The 17,952-nt window shown below is 37.7% G+C and overlaps 1 protein-coding gene across 10 annotated transcripts in view; it reads right to left on the bottom strand.

The window, feature by feature from the left end:
* The window catches only part of kif1aa (kinesin family member 1Aa), a 110,779-nt gene that overhangs the window by 10,633 nt on the left and 82,194 nt on the right, over window positions 1–17,952 (bottom strand). For 3 of the 10 annotated variants that reach the window (XM_028444751.1, XM_028444754.1, XM_028444758.1), the window contains 13 exons: window positions 16,805–16,913; window positions 16,664–16,730; window positions 15,511–15,595; window positions 14,673–14,778; window positions 12,527–12,553; window positions 8,002–8,025; window positions 5,653–5,767; window positions 5,438–5,571; window positions 3,088–3,149; window positions 2,855–3,000; window positions 1,747–1,935; window positions 684–755; window positions 471–592 (listed from right to left, as the gene is read on the bottom strand). In XM_028444751.1, coding sequence (XP_028300552.1) covers window positions 471–592; window positions 684–755; window positions 1,747–1,935; window positions 2,855–3,000; window positions 3,088–3,149; window positions 5,438–5,571; window positions 5,653–5,767; window positions 8,002–8,025; window positions 12,527–12,553; window positions 14,673–14,778; window positions 15,511–15,595; window positions 16,664–16,730; window positions 16,805–16,913 — 1,258 coding nt within the window. Of the gene's footprint in view, window positions 1–470; window positions 593–639; window positions 756–1,746; window positions 1,936–2,854; window positions 3,001–3,087; window positions 3,150–5,437; window positions 5,572–5,652; window positions 5,768–8,001; window positions 8,026–12,526; window positions 12,554–14,672; window positions 14,779–15,510; window positions 15,596–16,663; window positions 16,731–16,804; window positions 16,914–17,952 lie in introns of all 10 variants that reach the window. The other 7 variants (XM_028444752.1, XM_028444761.1, XM_028444753.1 and 4 more) reach the window with 4 other exon arrangements.

The raw sequence follows: 17,952 nt of genomic DNA, 5'->3' as shown, positions 1-17,952 counted from the left end.
CAATTATCTGAACTAAATTTACAACTCAAATATGATTACAACAGCAAGAGATTTTTTTCAAATACAATTACAAATATAATGATGCCATATGTATAATTATTACCAATTACAATTATAATTTACCCACACCCTTCCAGAGATGGTGCGGCTGATGTTTGTGTTTCTGGGTTAATCAGATTAAAAAGCGTTAAAACATGCGTGGCTGGAAGTTCTTTTGTGTCCAAGTGTGCAACAAAATATTACGACGATACAGATGAAAAAAAAAAAACAGAAAACTCCCCCTCCCACGTTAGTTTGAATCACAGTGTGGGGGTTCAAAATCACAGCGTCGATGCTCCGCTGCGCTGGCGACAACTCTGCACTCGTACCAAAAACATGGGTTTTCAGCAGAAAAAAGTGGTTCTGGGGTTTAGTTAGACTTTAATTTCTTTGAGTTTGGGTTCCTAAAGCACCGTGGACTGAGGACTGACCTGAGTTCAGCGTTACTGTAGCATTCCTCAACCAGGGAGGGGCAGGTTGAAGAGGGGGCGATGGAGCTGAACGCACTGACTGAAGTGGAGTCTTTGAGTGTTGTGACAGACATCTCAGAGATCTGTAAACACACACACACACACACACACACACACACAGTCAACACACCTTGTTCCAGTCCACGCTCCAACAGGACGGGTGGAGATGGTCACCTTGCTCTCACTGGCGCTCACACACACATGGCTGTATTCTCTGTTGAAGGAGTGAAGGAGAAGCCGCAAACACTACGAAGACAGAAAGAAAAAGATTTTTAAAACCCTCGGGGCACCTTTGGGTACCTAACGTGGACCTTCTGCTTATGTAGTTTCATAAACTCTCAATATCTCATTCAGTTAAATAGTATGAACTTTGGACAGGAGTTTTCTTTTAGTTTCATGTTCATAATTCCATGATCACTTTTATTGCAAGATGTATAGAACAGCAGATATAAAATGTACCAACATTCATGACTTTGGGATCGATTCTGTTTTAGGTGGGATGACCCCCTCAAGTCACCAGGGTCAGCAGACCTTATTACATAAAGTTACTCTTACCTTGCAAAATGCATGGCAATAAAAAAGCTGAAAACCATACAAATGGCCTTGATGTGTTGGCTTTCACATAAAGGAGTGATGTGAATGTGGTTGAGAATATATTTTGTGTGTATATGTGTTAAGACGTGTGTAAAAATTCGAGTAACAAAAGGCAAAATGAGGTGTATGACAAAAAGGGCATAAAAACATGAAATATATAAAAATGTAATGAAAAAGTTTATATTTATGGTTAAGTCTTAAGTTCTGATGTGAAACAAGTGGGAAAAAATATTTATATATGACATTTCTATTACACTTTTATGAAGAGTATGGTTGTGGTACCTACAGTCAAATACTGTAGGTTTTTTCAAGAAATACTCACAGCTATAAAAGTAAAATAATGGCTCAAAATCAATGTTCCTATCCATTATTGACCTACTCAAGGCCGTTATAACTTCATTCCAAATATTTCATGTTGCACTTTATTTTTTAAAAAAAAGGAGATTTTGTGTTTTTCTTATTGAAAAAAATGGTGTTTAATGACAGAAAAAGCATAAAAACATAAAAACACAGACATATAATGAAAACTTTATTTTATGAAGGGTAGCGGTTTGGTACCTAAGCTCAAAGAGAGGAGGTTCTATTTAAAGGTTCCCGAGTGTCAAACGTCTGAGACACAAACAGAAGGTGAAGATGATCTGACCTTAGCAGCGAGTTCCCGCTGCCTCTCTGTGATGCATTCACAGGCTGACCCCTCCTCTGGGTGGGCTTCAGGGTCCTCAGTAGACTCACTGGGCTCCTCACTGATACAGGACTGGAGGGCCTCGTGGCCCCTGAGCAGAGTGGACTCCAGCTTCTCCCTCAGCAGGAGGTAATGCTTGGTTTTCTCCACCTGGTAGGAAAACTCCACCATTACTTATTTTATTTATTTTATTTATTTATTCAGTTTATTTCCGACATGGTTACATTCACTTTTTTTTTTTTTTTTTTTTTTTTCTTTTTTTGTACATGCCGAAAAAGGAGACGAGAGAAGCAGTTTGCTTATCCGGGTCCCGTCCCCTGTTTTACCATCGCAAATTTCAACCAGGGTAGGGGTCAATTACATGGTCAATCACATTTTTCATTTACAATTAATTTCTTTAATTATCCATGTTTAATTACGATTACTGTGACCAGCATTTTTTCCAATTACAATTATTATTTTCCCCCAAAAAGTCAGTTAAAATGATATTCTCAATTACTACAGTTTAATTACAATTAAACACAATTATTATTACAAGTATTTAACAAATAAATGCATTAAACATAACATTCGTCTTGTGTTAGCTTTCTATTAGCATCTCTTATGATAACGGGTCAGTTTTGACCCATGTTTTAAATCAGATGGAAAATATTATCTAATTGGTTTCTCATGCCTTGGTTTCCTTGTTAGACTTCCTAATCAATGAATATATTGGTATTAATATTTTTGCAGTATACACCTAGATTGATCTATTTTTGTTAAATGGCAAAATGATTCTAAGAGAAGTGACAGATAATGGAAAAACTTGATCTGAAACATATTTTAATAATTGTACGTGTAAACCGTAGAACTGTAGCATGGGTTTTTTTTGCATTTCTTTAAATTGTAATTGGCAGTTTTTATATAATGTTCATGCAAATTACAATTACAACAGAAACAGATTTTGTTCAATTACGATTACAATTATAATTACATCATAATTTTAATTCAATATCAATTACTCAATTACAATTGTAATTGGCCCTATAACTGGGTCGACTGGGAACAACAATAGAAATGACTAAATTACATCCTGAAGGAGGCTGAGTTTCTCCAGCTCCCACTGGTGGTCCAGGATGAGGCTGTCGCTGCGAGGTCTCCATCCTGCCAGGTTCTCCTCCCCGCGGACGTAGGCCACCGAGGTGTCCAGCACCCGTCTGCGTCTCCTCTGCATCCCTGTTGGAAAAAACATGTTTAACCTCATTTTTGTATCAAATGTGAACGTGGTGCAAACCTGGTGTCCATTCCTGGTGATTACAGTACCTGGACTTCCTGCTTCTGCCAGGTTACACAAGCTGACCTCGTAGACTCCAGTCACACGGTTTCTAGGAACACAAAGGAAAGAGATACAACACAATTAGGGATGCATCGAAATGAAAATTCTGGGCCGAAATCGAAAATGAGAGGACCAAAGGCTGAAAACAGCAACACCAAAATAAATGAATTTGCCAATTATTAGTGCCATTGCATTTTTGGTTGTGAGCAGGGTTGGGCTCAATTATAATTGTAATTGATAATCAATTACAAGTATAACATAATTGTAATTGAACAGTAATTGAGGTCAGATAAATACGGCCTGAGCACAAGGACCCTATTGTAATGCACTTCTTTATTATTATTTTTCTTACAAAAAAGTGATCCCATTTTTGAGGGCCTAAACACATTCAAAAACTCGTGAAAATTTGAACGCATATCAGGGCTAGTGAAAAATGTGATATTTTGGGGAATTGGACATGTGAATGGCAAAATGACTCAATGGCGCCCCCTTGAAAATTGCATTTGCGCCCAGCTGAAACTTATGACATCATGACTGCTAAATTCTGACATCATCATTTTCTACAGTGATGACATCATCGCAGACAGAAAGTCCTTGCTTTAATATAGATAAAGTCTTGCATCCAACACTGCACTGTTAAAGTATTTCACACATTCACATTTTATATTTTAAACATACATGTTTATTTGGTTGTGTTATAAAAAAATCTTGAGAATAAAGTTGAATCTGTATAGATGTAAATATTCCTCTTAGCAGCCTGTTCACTTGGATGATGTGCTACACTTGTGGACGTTATTAAGAGTTTGTAGACCTTATAGATGCTAATTAATTATAGCAGCTTTCATTTGTATGGCAAAAGAATGAGTTATGGTTTAACCCAACCGTCATTCATAGTCATAGCGCCACCTACTGGTAAAAGGAAATCATAGACATTATATTTGCACAGAACATTGCAGGAAAGTTTGTGATATAATCCTTGAAAATGGTCAGCTACGTCTCAACACTAACATTTCTGCCACACCCCGACATGCAACACATCTCAACGTGCGCCACTTCCTTGTGAGGGCCCGTTCATCGCTGCTTGCAGCTTTAATTGACTTTGTAATTGACATGAAAATTCTCTAAACACTGTCATTGACTATTTAATTAAACACAAATCTGGGTAAGAGGCCCACACCAAAACATTTTACAGCTGATTTAAGACATAGTTCAAAACTGACAGAAAGCTAACACAAAATGAAGGCTAAGTTTTATAGTGGAATTTATTAATTGCTTAGTAATTGAGAATGTAATTGTAATTGACTTTCGGGTGAAAATAATAATTGGAATGTTAATTGTAATTTGAATGCTGGTGACCAAAATTGTAATTGAGTTGCAATTGAACATGGATAATTGAAGACATAATTGTAATAGAAAAATGTAATTGACCCCAACCCTGATAGACTATGCGTACGTATTAATTAGGTGTCCCGATCCGATATTGATATCGGATATCAGTCCGATATCAGCCAGAAAATGAATATCGGATTTTATTGGACTGCATCTAAAATCTCCGATAGATATTATATCAATTCAATTGTAGAATACTGTAGATATTATGTTGAAGGTTAAAATCAATGTAACCAATTGGTTAATAATAAATATATCAGTTTTTCACATCCCTACTGTTGTTGACTATTGTTCTCTGTTTAAGTAACATCACTTGATCAAGCCTTTTCTATCACACTACAAAATAAGTCATAAGTATGTGTGATTCCTGCTGCTGAAGAAGTTGTATCGGGACATCCCTAGTACTAATCCACTAAAATCAAGACATTGTAATTGCAATGAATTAATAGTGACGTTTTAATATATAAATCATCTAAAAAATATGTAAATATTTATTTTGCACTGACATTCAGTGGCTTTTATCCAACAGTTGTACAAGCACATTTTATTTGTCAACAGTATTAAGTGAATATATTCTGATTTATTTAATGATATATTTGGCTCTGACACAACAAATAGGTCCACAACTAGAAGGGAGACAAGGCTGTATGTTATTATAACGTCTGAACCGCCGAGTGATACTGTCGGTAAAAAGTCCCAGTGCCGTTGTTACTCTAAATATTATATTATACAAATAATAATAAATATATAAAAATGATAATAAATAAAATGTTTTAAAATAATATAATAATAACAATACTAAATACATTTTTCAAAAAATCCAAAAATATTAATTTAGCACTGACATTCCAACAATGCACAATAAAATAAAAATGAAACTAAATAAAACATTTTGGCCGCGTTGTTTCGGTGAAAAAAGTGTTTTTCGGTGCGTCACTAACAGCTCACCCATCTGCTGCTCTAAAGCTCCCGGTCCCAAAGAGGTTTCTGATGGAGCGAGAAGCTGACAGTTTGGTGTCGCGGGAATGAAACACCATGCAGACGTCTTTGGTTATGACTGCAGGTTGTGTGCAGTTCTCCATCTGCCAATCAGAACAGAGCATGGCGTCAAAAACAGTTTCCCCTCTCATCCATTCATCACCAGTACAGGAGCATCCCAGCACCTCCAAGTAGGCTGAGAGGGTCATGTAGATCTTCTCCCCATGAGGAGTCACACGGTTTACAAGCAGAGAATTGTGCATGGAACTGTCCCACGCTGCCTCGAAGCGATAGAAAGTCCTGAAGTGATTCAAAGAAGGAAAGTGATCAGCTTTCTATATCTACAAACTAAGAACAGCAAGAAAAACCACAATAACAGGAATAAACCCATGCTGAGGTCTAACCTGAAGAAAAATCAACATAAATGATAAAAAATATTTTTGTATAAAAGCTTGTCAGCGTTAACATAACGTGCAGAATAATGATAAACAGATAATGACATTATAATATTAGACTTTATCCAAGCATTGGTGTGAATCCCTGGCATCTTGGATTTTATTATATTAACTAGTACAGTGCCCGTCGGAAGTATTTGGAGGCTGTTGACTAAGTTTCAGGTCGAACTCACACCGCGTCAGGGAGATATTCGCTCCACGCACACACGCACGCACGCACACACACACATGCACACACACACAGACCTTCCTTGAATTTACAGATAGATATTCACCGTATTAGAGTTTAGATCGTGGAAATACACATATATAATAATAAGCAATAACTTTAATTAGAGTTAATGAAGTTTTAGAAGTCTGGCTAGTTATTAAGATGAATTCCCTGATTGGATTCTCAAGCCTCGATTAGATTAAAAACAGATTTTTCTTCAGTGATCTTCCATTTAACATCAGTTAACTGCTGAATTATTGAACTAATGCCTCACAGCACCTTCAGTATTGTATAGTGTAATTGAAATATCCACACCAGGAGGACTCTCCTGCTTTGTTTGAAGGTGTGTTCACACTGAAAGCGACTTCAGCGACTCTAATGACTAGATCATATTCAAAATCAATGGAAATGACGCAACATCAAGCGACGCGACTCACACAATTCCAGCGACTCAATTGCGCGATCTGAGTCGCTGGAAGTCACTCAAAGTTGAAAATGTTTAACTTTTCAAGCAAGTGACACTGTGTCGCGACATCCAATCGGTAGTTTCTTCCTACGTCACTTCCCTGGTCGTCACTGGAGAACCTGGAGCAAAGATTCACAGGCCGTGTTGTAAATGTCATACTAAAGTACTACTCCTAAAAAGTTTGACACCTAAATGAGTATGTAGTGCGTTCACATTAAATAGTATGACAAGTTTGACTTTTTAAGTATGCACGATGGGCACACTAGTCATACTCAACCGTCCCATGATGCATTGCGAGCGGACTGTAAAATGGTCCTGGGACCTGCTTCAAGCTAAAAATCAAACATCCTCTTTTCAAAATAAAAGCATGTCTTCTTGTCTTCCATTAGTTTTTAAACACTTTTGTAAATAGGGCTTTTGTTTTGAAGTTAACAGGAAGTTTCATCAGTAGTAAATGACGAACAATATGAAATTTCTGAAATGTGTGAATGAAATGTATCTACGTGAGTTTTATGGATCAAATGAGCACATGTAGATATTCTACTTGGTCACTTTCTCACTTCAAATGTTTTCAGAACTTTCAAAGTAAAGGTGGAGAATCAACAGAGATATTTAACCTCAGTGTGATTCAGGTTTTTACCGCTGTAGGTTCCAAATGCATCATGGGAAACTAGGAAGTATACTTCAGTGGGAACGCTCATCATCCTAATCATACTATATTATATAGTAGACAGTATATACTCATTGAGTTTGTAGTGTGTAGTACGTTAGTGGGACATTTACAACACAGCCATCGTCTAGCACTGTGGCATTTCTGGACTTTGTTCAATAAGTCCAGTGCTGCTATCGTGGTAGAATCAGCCATGTTTTATGTTCAAATGGAAATTGAGCCGCAAAAGGGCTTTAAAATTGGTGGTAGATGAAGCGAGCAAAAAGTGTGACTATGTTCTAGCAACTCAACACGATTTAAGCAACTATAGTCACTGAAATCACATTCACATCTTTACAATTTTAAAAAAATGTTTAAAAGAAACAATCTTTAGAAATGTAAAAATCGATTAATAAACGTTATCACAGCCCTAATGGGGAGACAAAGTGATTAAAACTTACTGAATGTGTTTTAAGTTATTTTCACTTAGAGCCATTCAATGTAGAGTGTAAATAGAAAAGCAAAGGTGCCAGTAATTCCATCCAACGCTGTCAGATTTAAACACTCGTCACATATTAGATGCAAAGTGTTTCAGCACCAGAATGAATTTTTTCATGCAACAGGTTGAACTTTGCAGAACATAAATGCGTAAAGAGCTGAGATGATGATGATGATGATGATGATGATGATGATGATGATTGGAACAGAAACAAATGAGAGGTGAGAGTTGACAGACAGAGTGAAGTGAAATACCTATGGTCAACTCCCAGGGAAATGCTGTGAGGAAGAAGAAATCAGCAAAGGAACAGAAAGTGAGAGTCAGTGAGTTAAACGTGGTTGTGCATCGTGTGCCTGGGATGGTGTTCGTCTTTGTTTTCACACTGTGGTGGTGTTTAATGCTGAGGCTCATCATCAACCACAGTGGTTCTCAACTTTTTGAGCCCACAACCCCCAAAATATAGGTTCCAGAGAGCGGGGACCCCCACTGTAGCTGAAGGTGGTTGAACACAGACATGAACATTGAAGAACAGTCAAGTGGAGACAGGACCATCTATAAGGAGAATAAAGGGGAGAGATTTTTGTGGTCCATCCATAAAGTCAGTAAAATGATGGTCCATTGTTCTATGAATCTGTGATAACAACATTTACAGTATTTATTCATCTGAATAATATTCACTGTAATCCAGGAACGTTTATTATTATTATAGTCATCTGAAAGATGGAAATCCTTGTTTTAATCAGAAATAAAATGGGTTAAAAGTGACCAAAAAAGGTGGTGAAATGGGATTATAACAACCACAGAAATTGGTTAAAATTTTCAAATTAGAGTGGCCAAAAATGGACAGTAAAAGTAGTAAAAAGGGTTCAAAGTGTCAATATTGGCTTCAAAGTGGTAATTTAAAGGTAGGGTAGGTCATTTTTGAAAGCTAGCATGATTTTGAATGTAGCCTCCCTGACGGCTCCGCCTTTACCCACCTCCCCCCTGTGCTCCGTCTCACTCACATGCATGCTCACAGCTGCTGCAGAAGAGGAGCTCAGCTCATCACTTGTATTGTGTAGAAACTACATTGTCTCATGTCTCATTCAGCAGTAAGTAAACACTAAACCTTATCATTATATATGTTAAAAACGTGACCAAAAACTCAGTTTTAACTCTCTCAGCAGTGACGTGCTTTCAGTGTGAGCTCGTGCATGTGAGGGATCGAGAACGAGCAGGGAGACAGGGAGACGTGATTGGTTAAAAAAACGGTTTGCTTTTTTCCACTGGTCGAAGTTATTAGAGATTTACAGCTGTTACAGATGACAGATTTTCTACATTCCTTTTTCAGAGCACATAAGATCTTAATTTATGTCAGGACATAAATATAGATAGAATTTGATAGAATCTGATGCTTTTTGTGATATTCTCATGCCAAAAAATATTAATAATCTCAATACAATGCAGTTCATATTGTGGTCAGTTGATTTGTATCCAGGAAATAAGATAAAAAAGTGTTTCTGTAACTATCAGGGAGACTCATCATGTGGCTTTGCCCTGAGCTGACCTTTGACCTTTGGTAAAGTCCATAATGTGGGGCTGTGCTGACGTGGGCTTGGCTCACACACAGCATTCAGTGTCAGGATGCATCGACTACACTTAGTTCCACACACACTGCTACAAGAAAAGCAATTTCCTCTTTGTGCTCCATCCACATGTTTCTCTGTGTTTTACTGCCTCCTGAAAATGAGCCGAGCCAGCGGTGAAGTCACGCTGCTGGCAGCACATGTGAGCGCCAGGAGTTCAAACATGTTCATGTTGTTCTGCTTCCAGTGAGGTAAAGGTTCACTGGATTACAGTTTTTACTGCATTCAAACACAAAGCCAGAAAGGATACAGTAAGTAGTGGTGGAAACTAGGCTGAGTAATAGAGTCAAACACTGAATAACTCACTGGTTCTTTTAAAGTCTTTCCTCAACAATACTGTAGAGCTTTATATTTAAACTATTACTCTAGAGCAGGGGGTCTCAACCTCAGGGTCAGGACCCCATTTGGCCTCACGAAACACTGGGAGAGGGTCGCCAGATGCCTTCAAGAAACTAAAAATATTTTTTGAACAACCCATTTTCTCTTATTTTTACCATTTTTCTGCAACTACACCAAATTTTAACCAATTTTCATCACTTTTTCTTGCCATTTTTGTTGCTCCTTTTAAGGTACTTGTCGACTATCGGTCTCGTGCCAATATTAAGCCTTAGATGGAGTTTACCACCCGCTTTGGGCTGCATTCCCAAACAACCCGACTCCGGGAAGACCGGGCCCCAGCGCGACGGGGACCGTTACCGGCTTCACACCGTCCACGGGCTGAGCCTCGATCAGAAGGACTCAGGCCCCCGAGCGACACCGGGCAAGCGGTCTTCTATACACCATATTTCCCACGCCCGCCCGACGGACAGGAATTCGGTGCTGGGCTCTTCCCTCTTAGCTCGCCGCTACTAAGGGAATCCTGGTTAGTTTCTTTTCCTCCGCTTAGTAATATGCTTGATGCATGAAGTGGCAGAAACTGGAGTAATGCTACATTACTCCAGTTTCTGCCACTTCTCCATCAAATTTCAATTTCACTGTGTTTTCTGCTAATTGTTTCCACTTTAAAGACATTTTCAGCATTTATAAACACTTTCTACCACTTTTCCACCTAATGTCACAAATGCTGACCCATTATTTTAACCTCTTTTCACCATATTTCATGCTTATTTTTGCCAGTCTAACCACATTCACGATTTGTCATGCTCATTACTTTAATCCAACCCCCCCACCCCCTTTTTTGTCACTTGAAAACCAATATTGGCAATATTTTCTGTCCATTTTGGGCCACTCTAATCTAATTTGCAACTTTGAACCAATTTCTGTTTTTTTTAAATTCCATTTCACCACCTTTTCCACCATTTTTGGTCACTTTTAACCCATTTTATTTATGATTAAAACAAGGATTTCCATCTTTAAGATGACTATAATAATAATAAACATTTCTAGATAACAGTGGATATTATTCAGATGAATAAATAAATGTGGTTATCACAGATTCATAGAACAATGGACCATCATTTTACTGACTTTATAGATGGACCCCAAAAATCTCTCCCCTTTATTCCCCCTTATAGATGGTCCTGTCTCCACATGACTGTTCTTCAATGTTCATGTCTGTGTTCAACCACCTTCAGCTACAGTGGGGGTCCCCACTCTCTGGAACCTTTATTTTGGGGGTCGTGGGCTAAAAAGGTTGATAAATCCTGGTCTACAGATCAATCTACAACACGTTCTGGACTCCTAAAACATCTCACAGGAACATGTACCTGAGCTTAAAGAATAATATCTTTATTTGGAAAAGGTTTTTTTATGGAGTGCATTCACACTTCTTATACAGTATGTTTGTAATTATTAGACACAGCATTGACATAAGTATAATATATTGCACTCTTTACTTTCTCATATTTTAATGAGTTGAATCTTTTGTCTCCAACTTTTTAACATTTTTATTTTCTTCCATTGCAGCTTCACAAAAAGTGAGTTAAAACTGCTTTGGATTCATTTTTTGTTTTACACTTATTCAAAAAGTCTCTAAAACAACACGTTTTATAATCTTAAAATAAAGCTGAAGATCTTTTCAAGGAGTAAATCAGAGAATTTAAAACTGTTTCTTGGTTTTGGTGAAAGCTGTTTTTTTAGGAGTGGTGGTGGATCCTCAGAAGTAAACCATATCAATACTGCCCTCTAGTGGCTAAATTTAATATCTCACAAAATATACAGGCCTTATTAAGGTATGGATTCAATAGATCAGGAAACTCATTTTAGTTCAGGGGTCAAATACTAAGTAATTTGATGATAATTTGTTAACTGGGCCACAGAATGTTGGTGGGAAAATGAACAACTTCAACATTAATGTTTTTAAGTTTTGCACTTTACATGACGTATAAATGATACTTAAAGTATGTACGGTGCCAACAATATCCAGGGAATAAGTGACAGATATCAGTCCCTGAAGGATTTTATCTTTTAAATTTCATTAATTTTGTGACCAATTTTTATTTAATTTGGAAGAAATTATGTGAAATAATTTCAGGGAAATTAAGTCCTTTGAAAAATGTGAGATTTCAAATGATTGCAGTCATGTGAAAAAAGCATTGAAAAATTGTGATCCTCCAAATATTGTGGAGTTTCATTTAATTTGTGTATTTAGATCTATCTAGAACTGAATTATTTTGAAATTTATACAATAATTTATGTTTTTTTAGCTTTCTCCCACAGACCGAATAGGATGGTCAAAAGTGCCGGATTTGGGCCGCGGGCCTTAAGTTTGACACACGTGCAATAGATCCTTTAAGATATTTTGAGAAATTTGCAGCTGATGCTTTAGGTCCAGTGAATGCCAATTATTGTCACTAAAAATGACAATATCTAGATAGAATTCCATAACTGGTGAGGAAGAACAGCATCGACACATTTTTTTTCTCCTTTCAAACTGCTGTTTCTGTTTGACACACAGTGTAATGACATGTGACCAAACACAGTCTAAGAGCAGCAAAGCAGAGCCATGCGTCAGTTGTTAGTGAGACCAGCTCAGACACACACACCAGTACCCAGTACAGCACAGCCACGAGGCCAGACATGCACAACCACTGCACTCACCAACCCACAGAGACAGAAACACACACGGAAGACGATGAAGATAGACGGGGGGGGCATGTGAAGAAGATGGAGTGTTAAAAGAACTTAAAGAGTGAGAAGAGAGCAAACAATATACCTAGGCATATCCGAATCAAGAAACTGTCTGCAAAAGCAAAAAAAACATTGTGTTAGTAGACTGGAGAGAGAGAAAGGTTAGCATTCATTTAGCTGACTAGTCACTGCCTGATTGATCAGAGGCTAAAGCTAATACAGCATTAGTGTCGCTGTTGTGCAGAGGAGAATTATGCTCATCTGTGTTAGACACAATTATGTTGTTCAGCGAAACTGAAAGTTAGCAAATAGAAAAGTGTATTTCTTCTCTAGACTGGTTTTAATGTCGTTCTGTGTGGTTTTGTCTGTGTTTCTCTCATGATTCCTCTCGATGGGGGACAGCTAGAGCTGGCCCACCCTGCAGCTCTGAATCAACCACTGCGTTGGCCTGGGGGGCCTGACAGCCAGGGCCCAAGATGCTTTGCTATTGGTTGATTTGGTGTGAGGCGGGTACTGGGCATCGTTGGCTTGTCATGTATTGGCTGTGTGCTGTCTACTCCGTGAGCTCTACATTGTGTTGTTATCGTCACTTTGTTGTTTGATTATTTGATGTTGGGAGAGCTTTAACGCTGTTCTTTGGTGGTGGTGTTGATATGGTACTAGGCTATTGTTATATGATTCTAGATGATGTTATTGAGGTGGGATTTTGTCATCTCATATATATACTTTCTGTGTTGGGACGATATAGAGTGATAATGTGTCAATATTGTGTGACCCCACCTGAATTTCAATGCCAAAAACACCACCCTAAAGCATGAATGGTTATTAAAGACATAAGTTGAGGTCGTCACATTAAAAACTGGTCAAATTTGATCATTGCTGCTGTTTGGCAACAACAAGCAATAAGTCCAGCAGTGAAGGAAACAGTAAAATTCATCACATTTTTCATTGATTAAACTTTCAAACTCACAGCACACTTTAAAAAATGAATAGTACCGTGATACACAACCCATCACATGAAGGCAGATTAGATGAGGACATCTCCTCTCATTCCTACTGATCCTACTGTAATATCCCTGCCCTAACCAGGCCAGATACCATTGTACACTGGTAGCATTCACCAAGGCCTCTGCCTGAGGAGGCTCTGCTCTGTTTTGACTACCGCTATCAGCAACATACATAGCACTGAGATCCCAGTGTGTCTGCATCTGACCAGCAACCCTAAAGCTGGACTCCGTCTCATTCATCAAAACTGTAACATCACCTTCTAGAAAAGGTTTCAGTTGAGTATCTCTTCAAGGGTAAAGGTTTTTCAGAATAAAAGTCACCTTCATGATCAAAATACCTCAGAAGAAGAACACTCAGAGAGGTCAAACCTCCTCCAAGCTTTAAATCTGAATCAATAATCCTGATAATTCACGCTTTAAAGGCTTAGAACTAATGTCTATCTCCAATAACAACCATACAGTAGGTCACAATGTATGGACACCCCCATTTTTTTCTGAAAATTGTAATGAAATACACAATCAGGATCTGTGTCAAATTTCATAAAGATCGATCCATTTTTTAAACTCATCCAGAATCAGTAAATTGATCCGGATCCCCTCCAAAATCTAATCAAGTCCCCCATGGCCTACGGTCTATCTTTGGTTTAAATTTTGTCAAAATCCACAATCATGCTTAACAAACAACCAAATGCAGGTGAAAATATGACCTCCTTATAAAAGCAATGAATCTCTACTACTGCCCTCTACAGGTCAGCTTCATTAGCGCTGTGGAAAAATGTGGTATTAAATTAAAAACTATTATTTCATGCCATATTCCTATTCTTGTTTGGCTTAAACTGAGCATTCAGAAACACAAATTCGTGAAGCACAAGCGATAAAACAAAAGGTAACTTTAGCATGAATGTTGGGGTTAAGATAATCTAATCCTGACAGAGATGAGAGAGGCTACAATAGCTGTTATAAACATTTAAACAACATTGAAATGCACAAAGACAAGAGCAAAGATTAAGACGAAGCAGGAGCAAAGCCGCCATGGAATAAATCTGAGTCAGGACCAACATTCATGCATGGAACATAATTAAACTGATGGACATTTTTTTGGTTTTCGTCACACTTGTTGCCTTTGTTTGAAAAGCTGCCATGCATTTGTCGTGCACTCTTTCTGCAGTGCACGAGTTCCCAGTGCAGTAACCCAAACTGGGCTGAATGAAGTCCAGAACGTACCTGTCATCGTGCAGGGGTCGGACGTATCCAGCAGACAAGATGTTTAGGGAGAGAATGTTTGGGTCCAGGATGCCCTCGTCAGCTTCAAGGCTGTTTCTCAGACGTCCTGGATTTTAAAAAAACAGTCAAAGTAAGCATCGTTTTTCACAGAGACGGCAAAAATACATCTTGATTTGAGGGGATTTGACTGAAATACTTTGAGAACCAAAGTGACTAAACTCACTAGGAAGTTGTTGCTAATGTTTACTTTTCTTAAGAGGACAAAACGTGTGACTTCGTATCAGATATTTACGGAAGAGGATTAGGGCCACTGAAACCTCCCCCCAAAAAACAAGTTCCAATATTTTTTTTCTCATTATTAATGTTCTGAGAAAACTAAAAAAAAAATCAGTTTGAAGTCAGAATTCAGAGAATAAAGTCAGAATTATGTGTTTAAAGTTAGAATTGTGAGTTTAAAGTCAGAATTCTGAGAATAAAGTCAGAATTATGTGTTTAAAGTTAGAATTGTGAGTTTAAAGTAAGAATTCTGAGAAAAAAGTAAAAATTGTGTTTAAAGTCAGAACTGTGAGTTTAAAGTCAGAATTCTGAGGGGAATAAGTCATAATTATGAAAATAAAGTCATAATTATATGATTAAAGTCAGAATTGGGAGTTTAATGTCAACATTCTGAGAAAAAGGTCAAAATTGTGTGTTTAAAGTCAGAATTCTGAGAAAGAAGTCAGAATTTAAAAAGAAAAGTTTATATTCTGAGATTATAGCCAGGATTCTGTTAAAAAAGTCAAAATTATCTTCTGTAAATATTAGATCAAATTCCACAAAAGACGAAACAACAACGTACCCACAACGAGCTCACGGACTTCCTTCCATTCCAAGTCGCCTCCAGGCTCGTGTACGATGGTGAGAGTGATCCTCCTCTGGAGACCCTGTGGAGGTCAACACCACATCTCCTTTTTAAAAGGAAATTTTTCATTTCTCCACTGTAATCACTCAATTTATTGACTTTTTCGCGAAAAGTTTCCCACATTGCATTGTGGGATGTGTAGTCCCGTAGACGGATGCATTGAAATATTCTTACTGTGATTTATTGTGTTTTTTCACCAGACGAGGAGGACAGTGATTGGTTGGACTCCATCTTTGTTCTAGTTTGTTCTCACCTCACTCCACCAGACAATTCATTTGGGCCCGATAACAATCTTTTAATGTAAACCCCAAAATAAACATCCTCTTGTTTTGTCACAACTCTAAAATCCATTTTTAAAAGTTAATAAAATGATTATGGTGCAAAATAATGTTTTTTGTTAAACATAGATCTTCTAATAAGTACATTTAAAAATTTTAGGCCACATTTGCACTCAAAATGAGGCAGATATGATGAATCTGTGCCATAATTAAGTCCAACTGACCAGTGTGTCTGTTGATTCTCTGATGAATTAATGTTGTATAATCTCACTAATTTAAGCACCAACACTTTGCCTGCATTCATTTCTGCAGCGTGTTGTTTTTGGTTGGAATTATGGATTTTAATTCTTCATATTTTTAAAGAATTATTTTTCAATTGTGACGTAAATTGCTCTAGAGTTTCTCCATGTTTTTGATTGGTCTGACACTGCAATCTCTGCTTCTTTTAAGTGTTTCATGTTAGACTGAAATTACCTTGATTAAGTGAACATGTTGATATCCTGCTTCATAGTACAGCTACTCTGTGACGGAGAATGTTTGGTACGGTGAAGCTAACAGAGAAATATCAGGAAAAATGTATCCAGCTTTGTAGTACAGGCCCATAATGTCAATAATAGTGTTTAGAGTGAGGATCAAAACAAACTTTCAAGCAGCAATTTTAACCTTTTACATCTTCTTTTTGAGCAAATGATCTTTGATTTAATTATCTATGAGGCCTACACTATCTTTAAATTTGACATAAGTGCAGAATGTAATTAAATTAGCATTTTAAGAGCATTTTCTTCAAACAGTGCATCCACCGGCTGGTGTACCTGGTGCAGAAGGAAGGTGCCGTGACAGGGCATTCCTCCTCTGTGGTCCACTGCTGTGGGGATGTAGCTGTTTGACACAAAAACAAAGCTTCACTCTTCATCTGTTCCTCTGCTTCTGAAAGACAGTAACGAGAAACTCACTCTCCGTTAGCCTCCAGCTCACAGATCTCCAGGAAGACCATGAGGTCGTATTTACAGTGGCAGGGCCCAGCCAGTGGGCGTGTCATGGCCGTCAGCTTGGTGGCAGGAACTGTAGAAAGAGGTCACACAAACGACAAAACAATGAGGTGAACCATGAGCTGATTAAAGACCAACAGCTGCTCTACTCTATCTTTTCTATGATGGAAGGAAAAAGGTGGGAAAGCAGTGGTGAGGAACACAACTAAACACCTTACAAATCACTGTTTAAAGCAATACGCAACCCTTCACATGAATGCACTTTAGATAAGTACTCGAAATCAGAATAATAATTAATTTAAATATCATCTATTTTTATTTGATGTTATTTATTTGTGTCATAAATGTCTGGAGTCACTTTGGAGTCATGAACAATCAAACACTGGGCACTTTACTGCTTATGGTGACTCACTATTTTATCATTTTTACTATATATTATACTGTTATTTAGTTCTGGCTGCTACAGTTTTTTTTAACGTTGTTTGTCTGTACACTAATGTCATGTCTGGACCTGTTGTTGTGTGCATCAAATGGCTGAGCGGAACCTTACCATACCTACCTATTTATATCAACTTTTAGCCTTAGACAATGTCATAGCTTTTTTTATGGACTTTCAGCCAATCAGGGTTCACAACATTTTAGTGCTTAGTTACGTGTCATCCAGTTCCTTGGACATTATGACGTTATTCTAAAAAGACCAGGAACATTACGGGAAACGGATTTTAACGTTGTAATTCAGGAAAGGAGAAAATGGACTTTGAAAATGGCGTCGGACGCAGCATTTTAACGCCACCATTAACTATCTCACTACAGATCCACACCTTACTTAAAACAGGAAGTCTACGCTCAGCGGAACCCAGATAAATCTAATCGAACTAACTGGAAAAGTGCAACGATCCAAACAGTCGATCGGAATTACATCTTAGCAAAATGTCGGTACGCACCTTAAAGCTGGGCCAATCAAATTATTGTCTTTAAATGGAAAAATATTCTTATTAGCATCATACAGTAAAAATTAATAATTTCTGAAAAAACTGCACGTCTGCTTACTGTCTGTGCTTTATATTTAATTATTTTAGTTAATAAAACCCCGGAAGACAAAGTCTTGGCGG

This window comes from Gouania willdenowi, chromosome 4, assembly GCF_900634775.1.
Source record: "Gouania willdenowi chromosome 4, fGouWil2.1, whole genome shotgun sequence".
Lineage (NCBI taxonomy): Eukaryota > Metazoa > Chordata > Actinopteri > Blenniiformes > Gobiesocidae > Gouania > Gouania willdenowi.
Note: the sequence above shows the minus strand (reverse complement) of the source record. Positions and strands in the feature narration are given on the sequence as shown.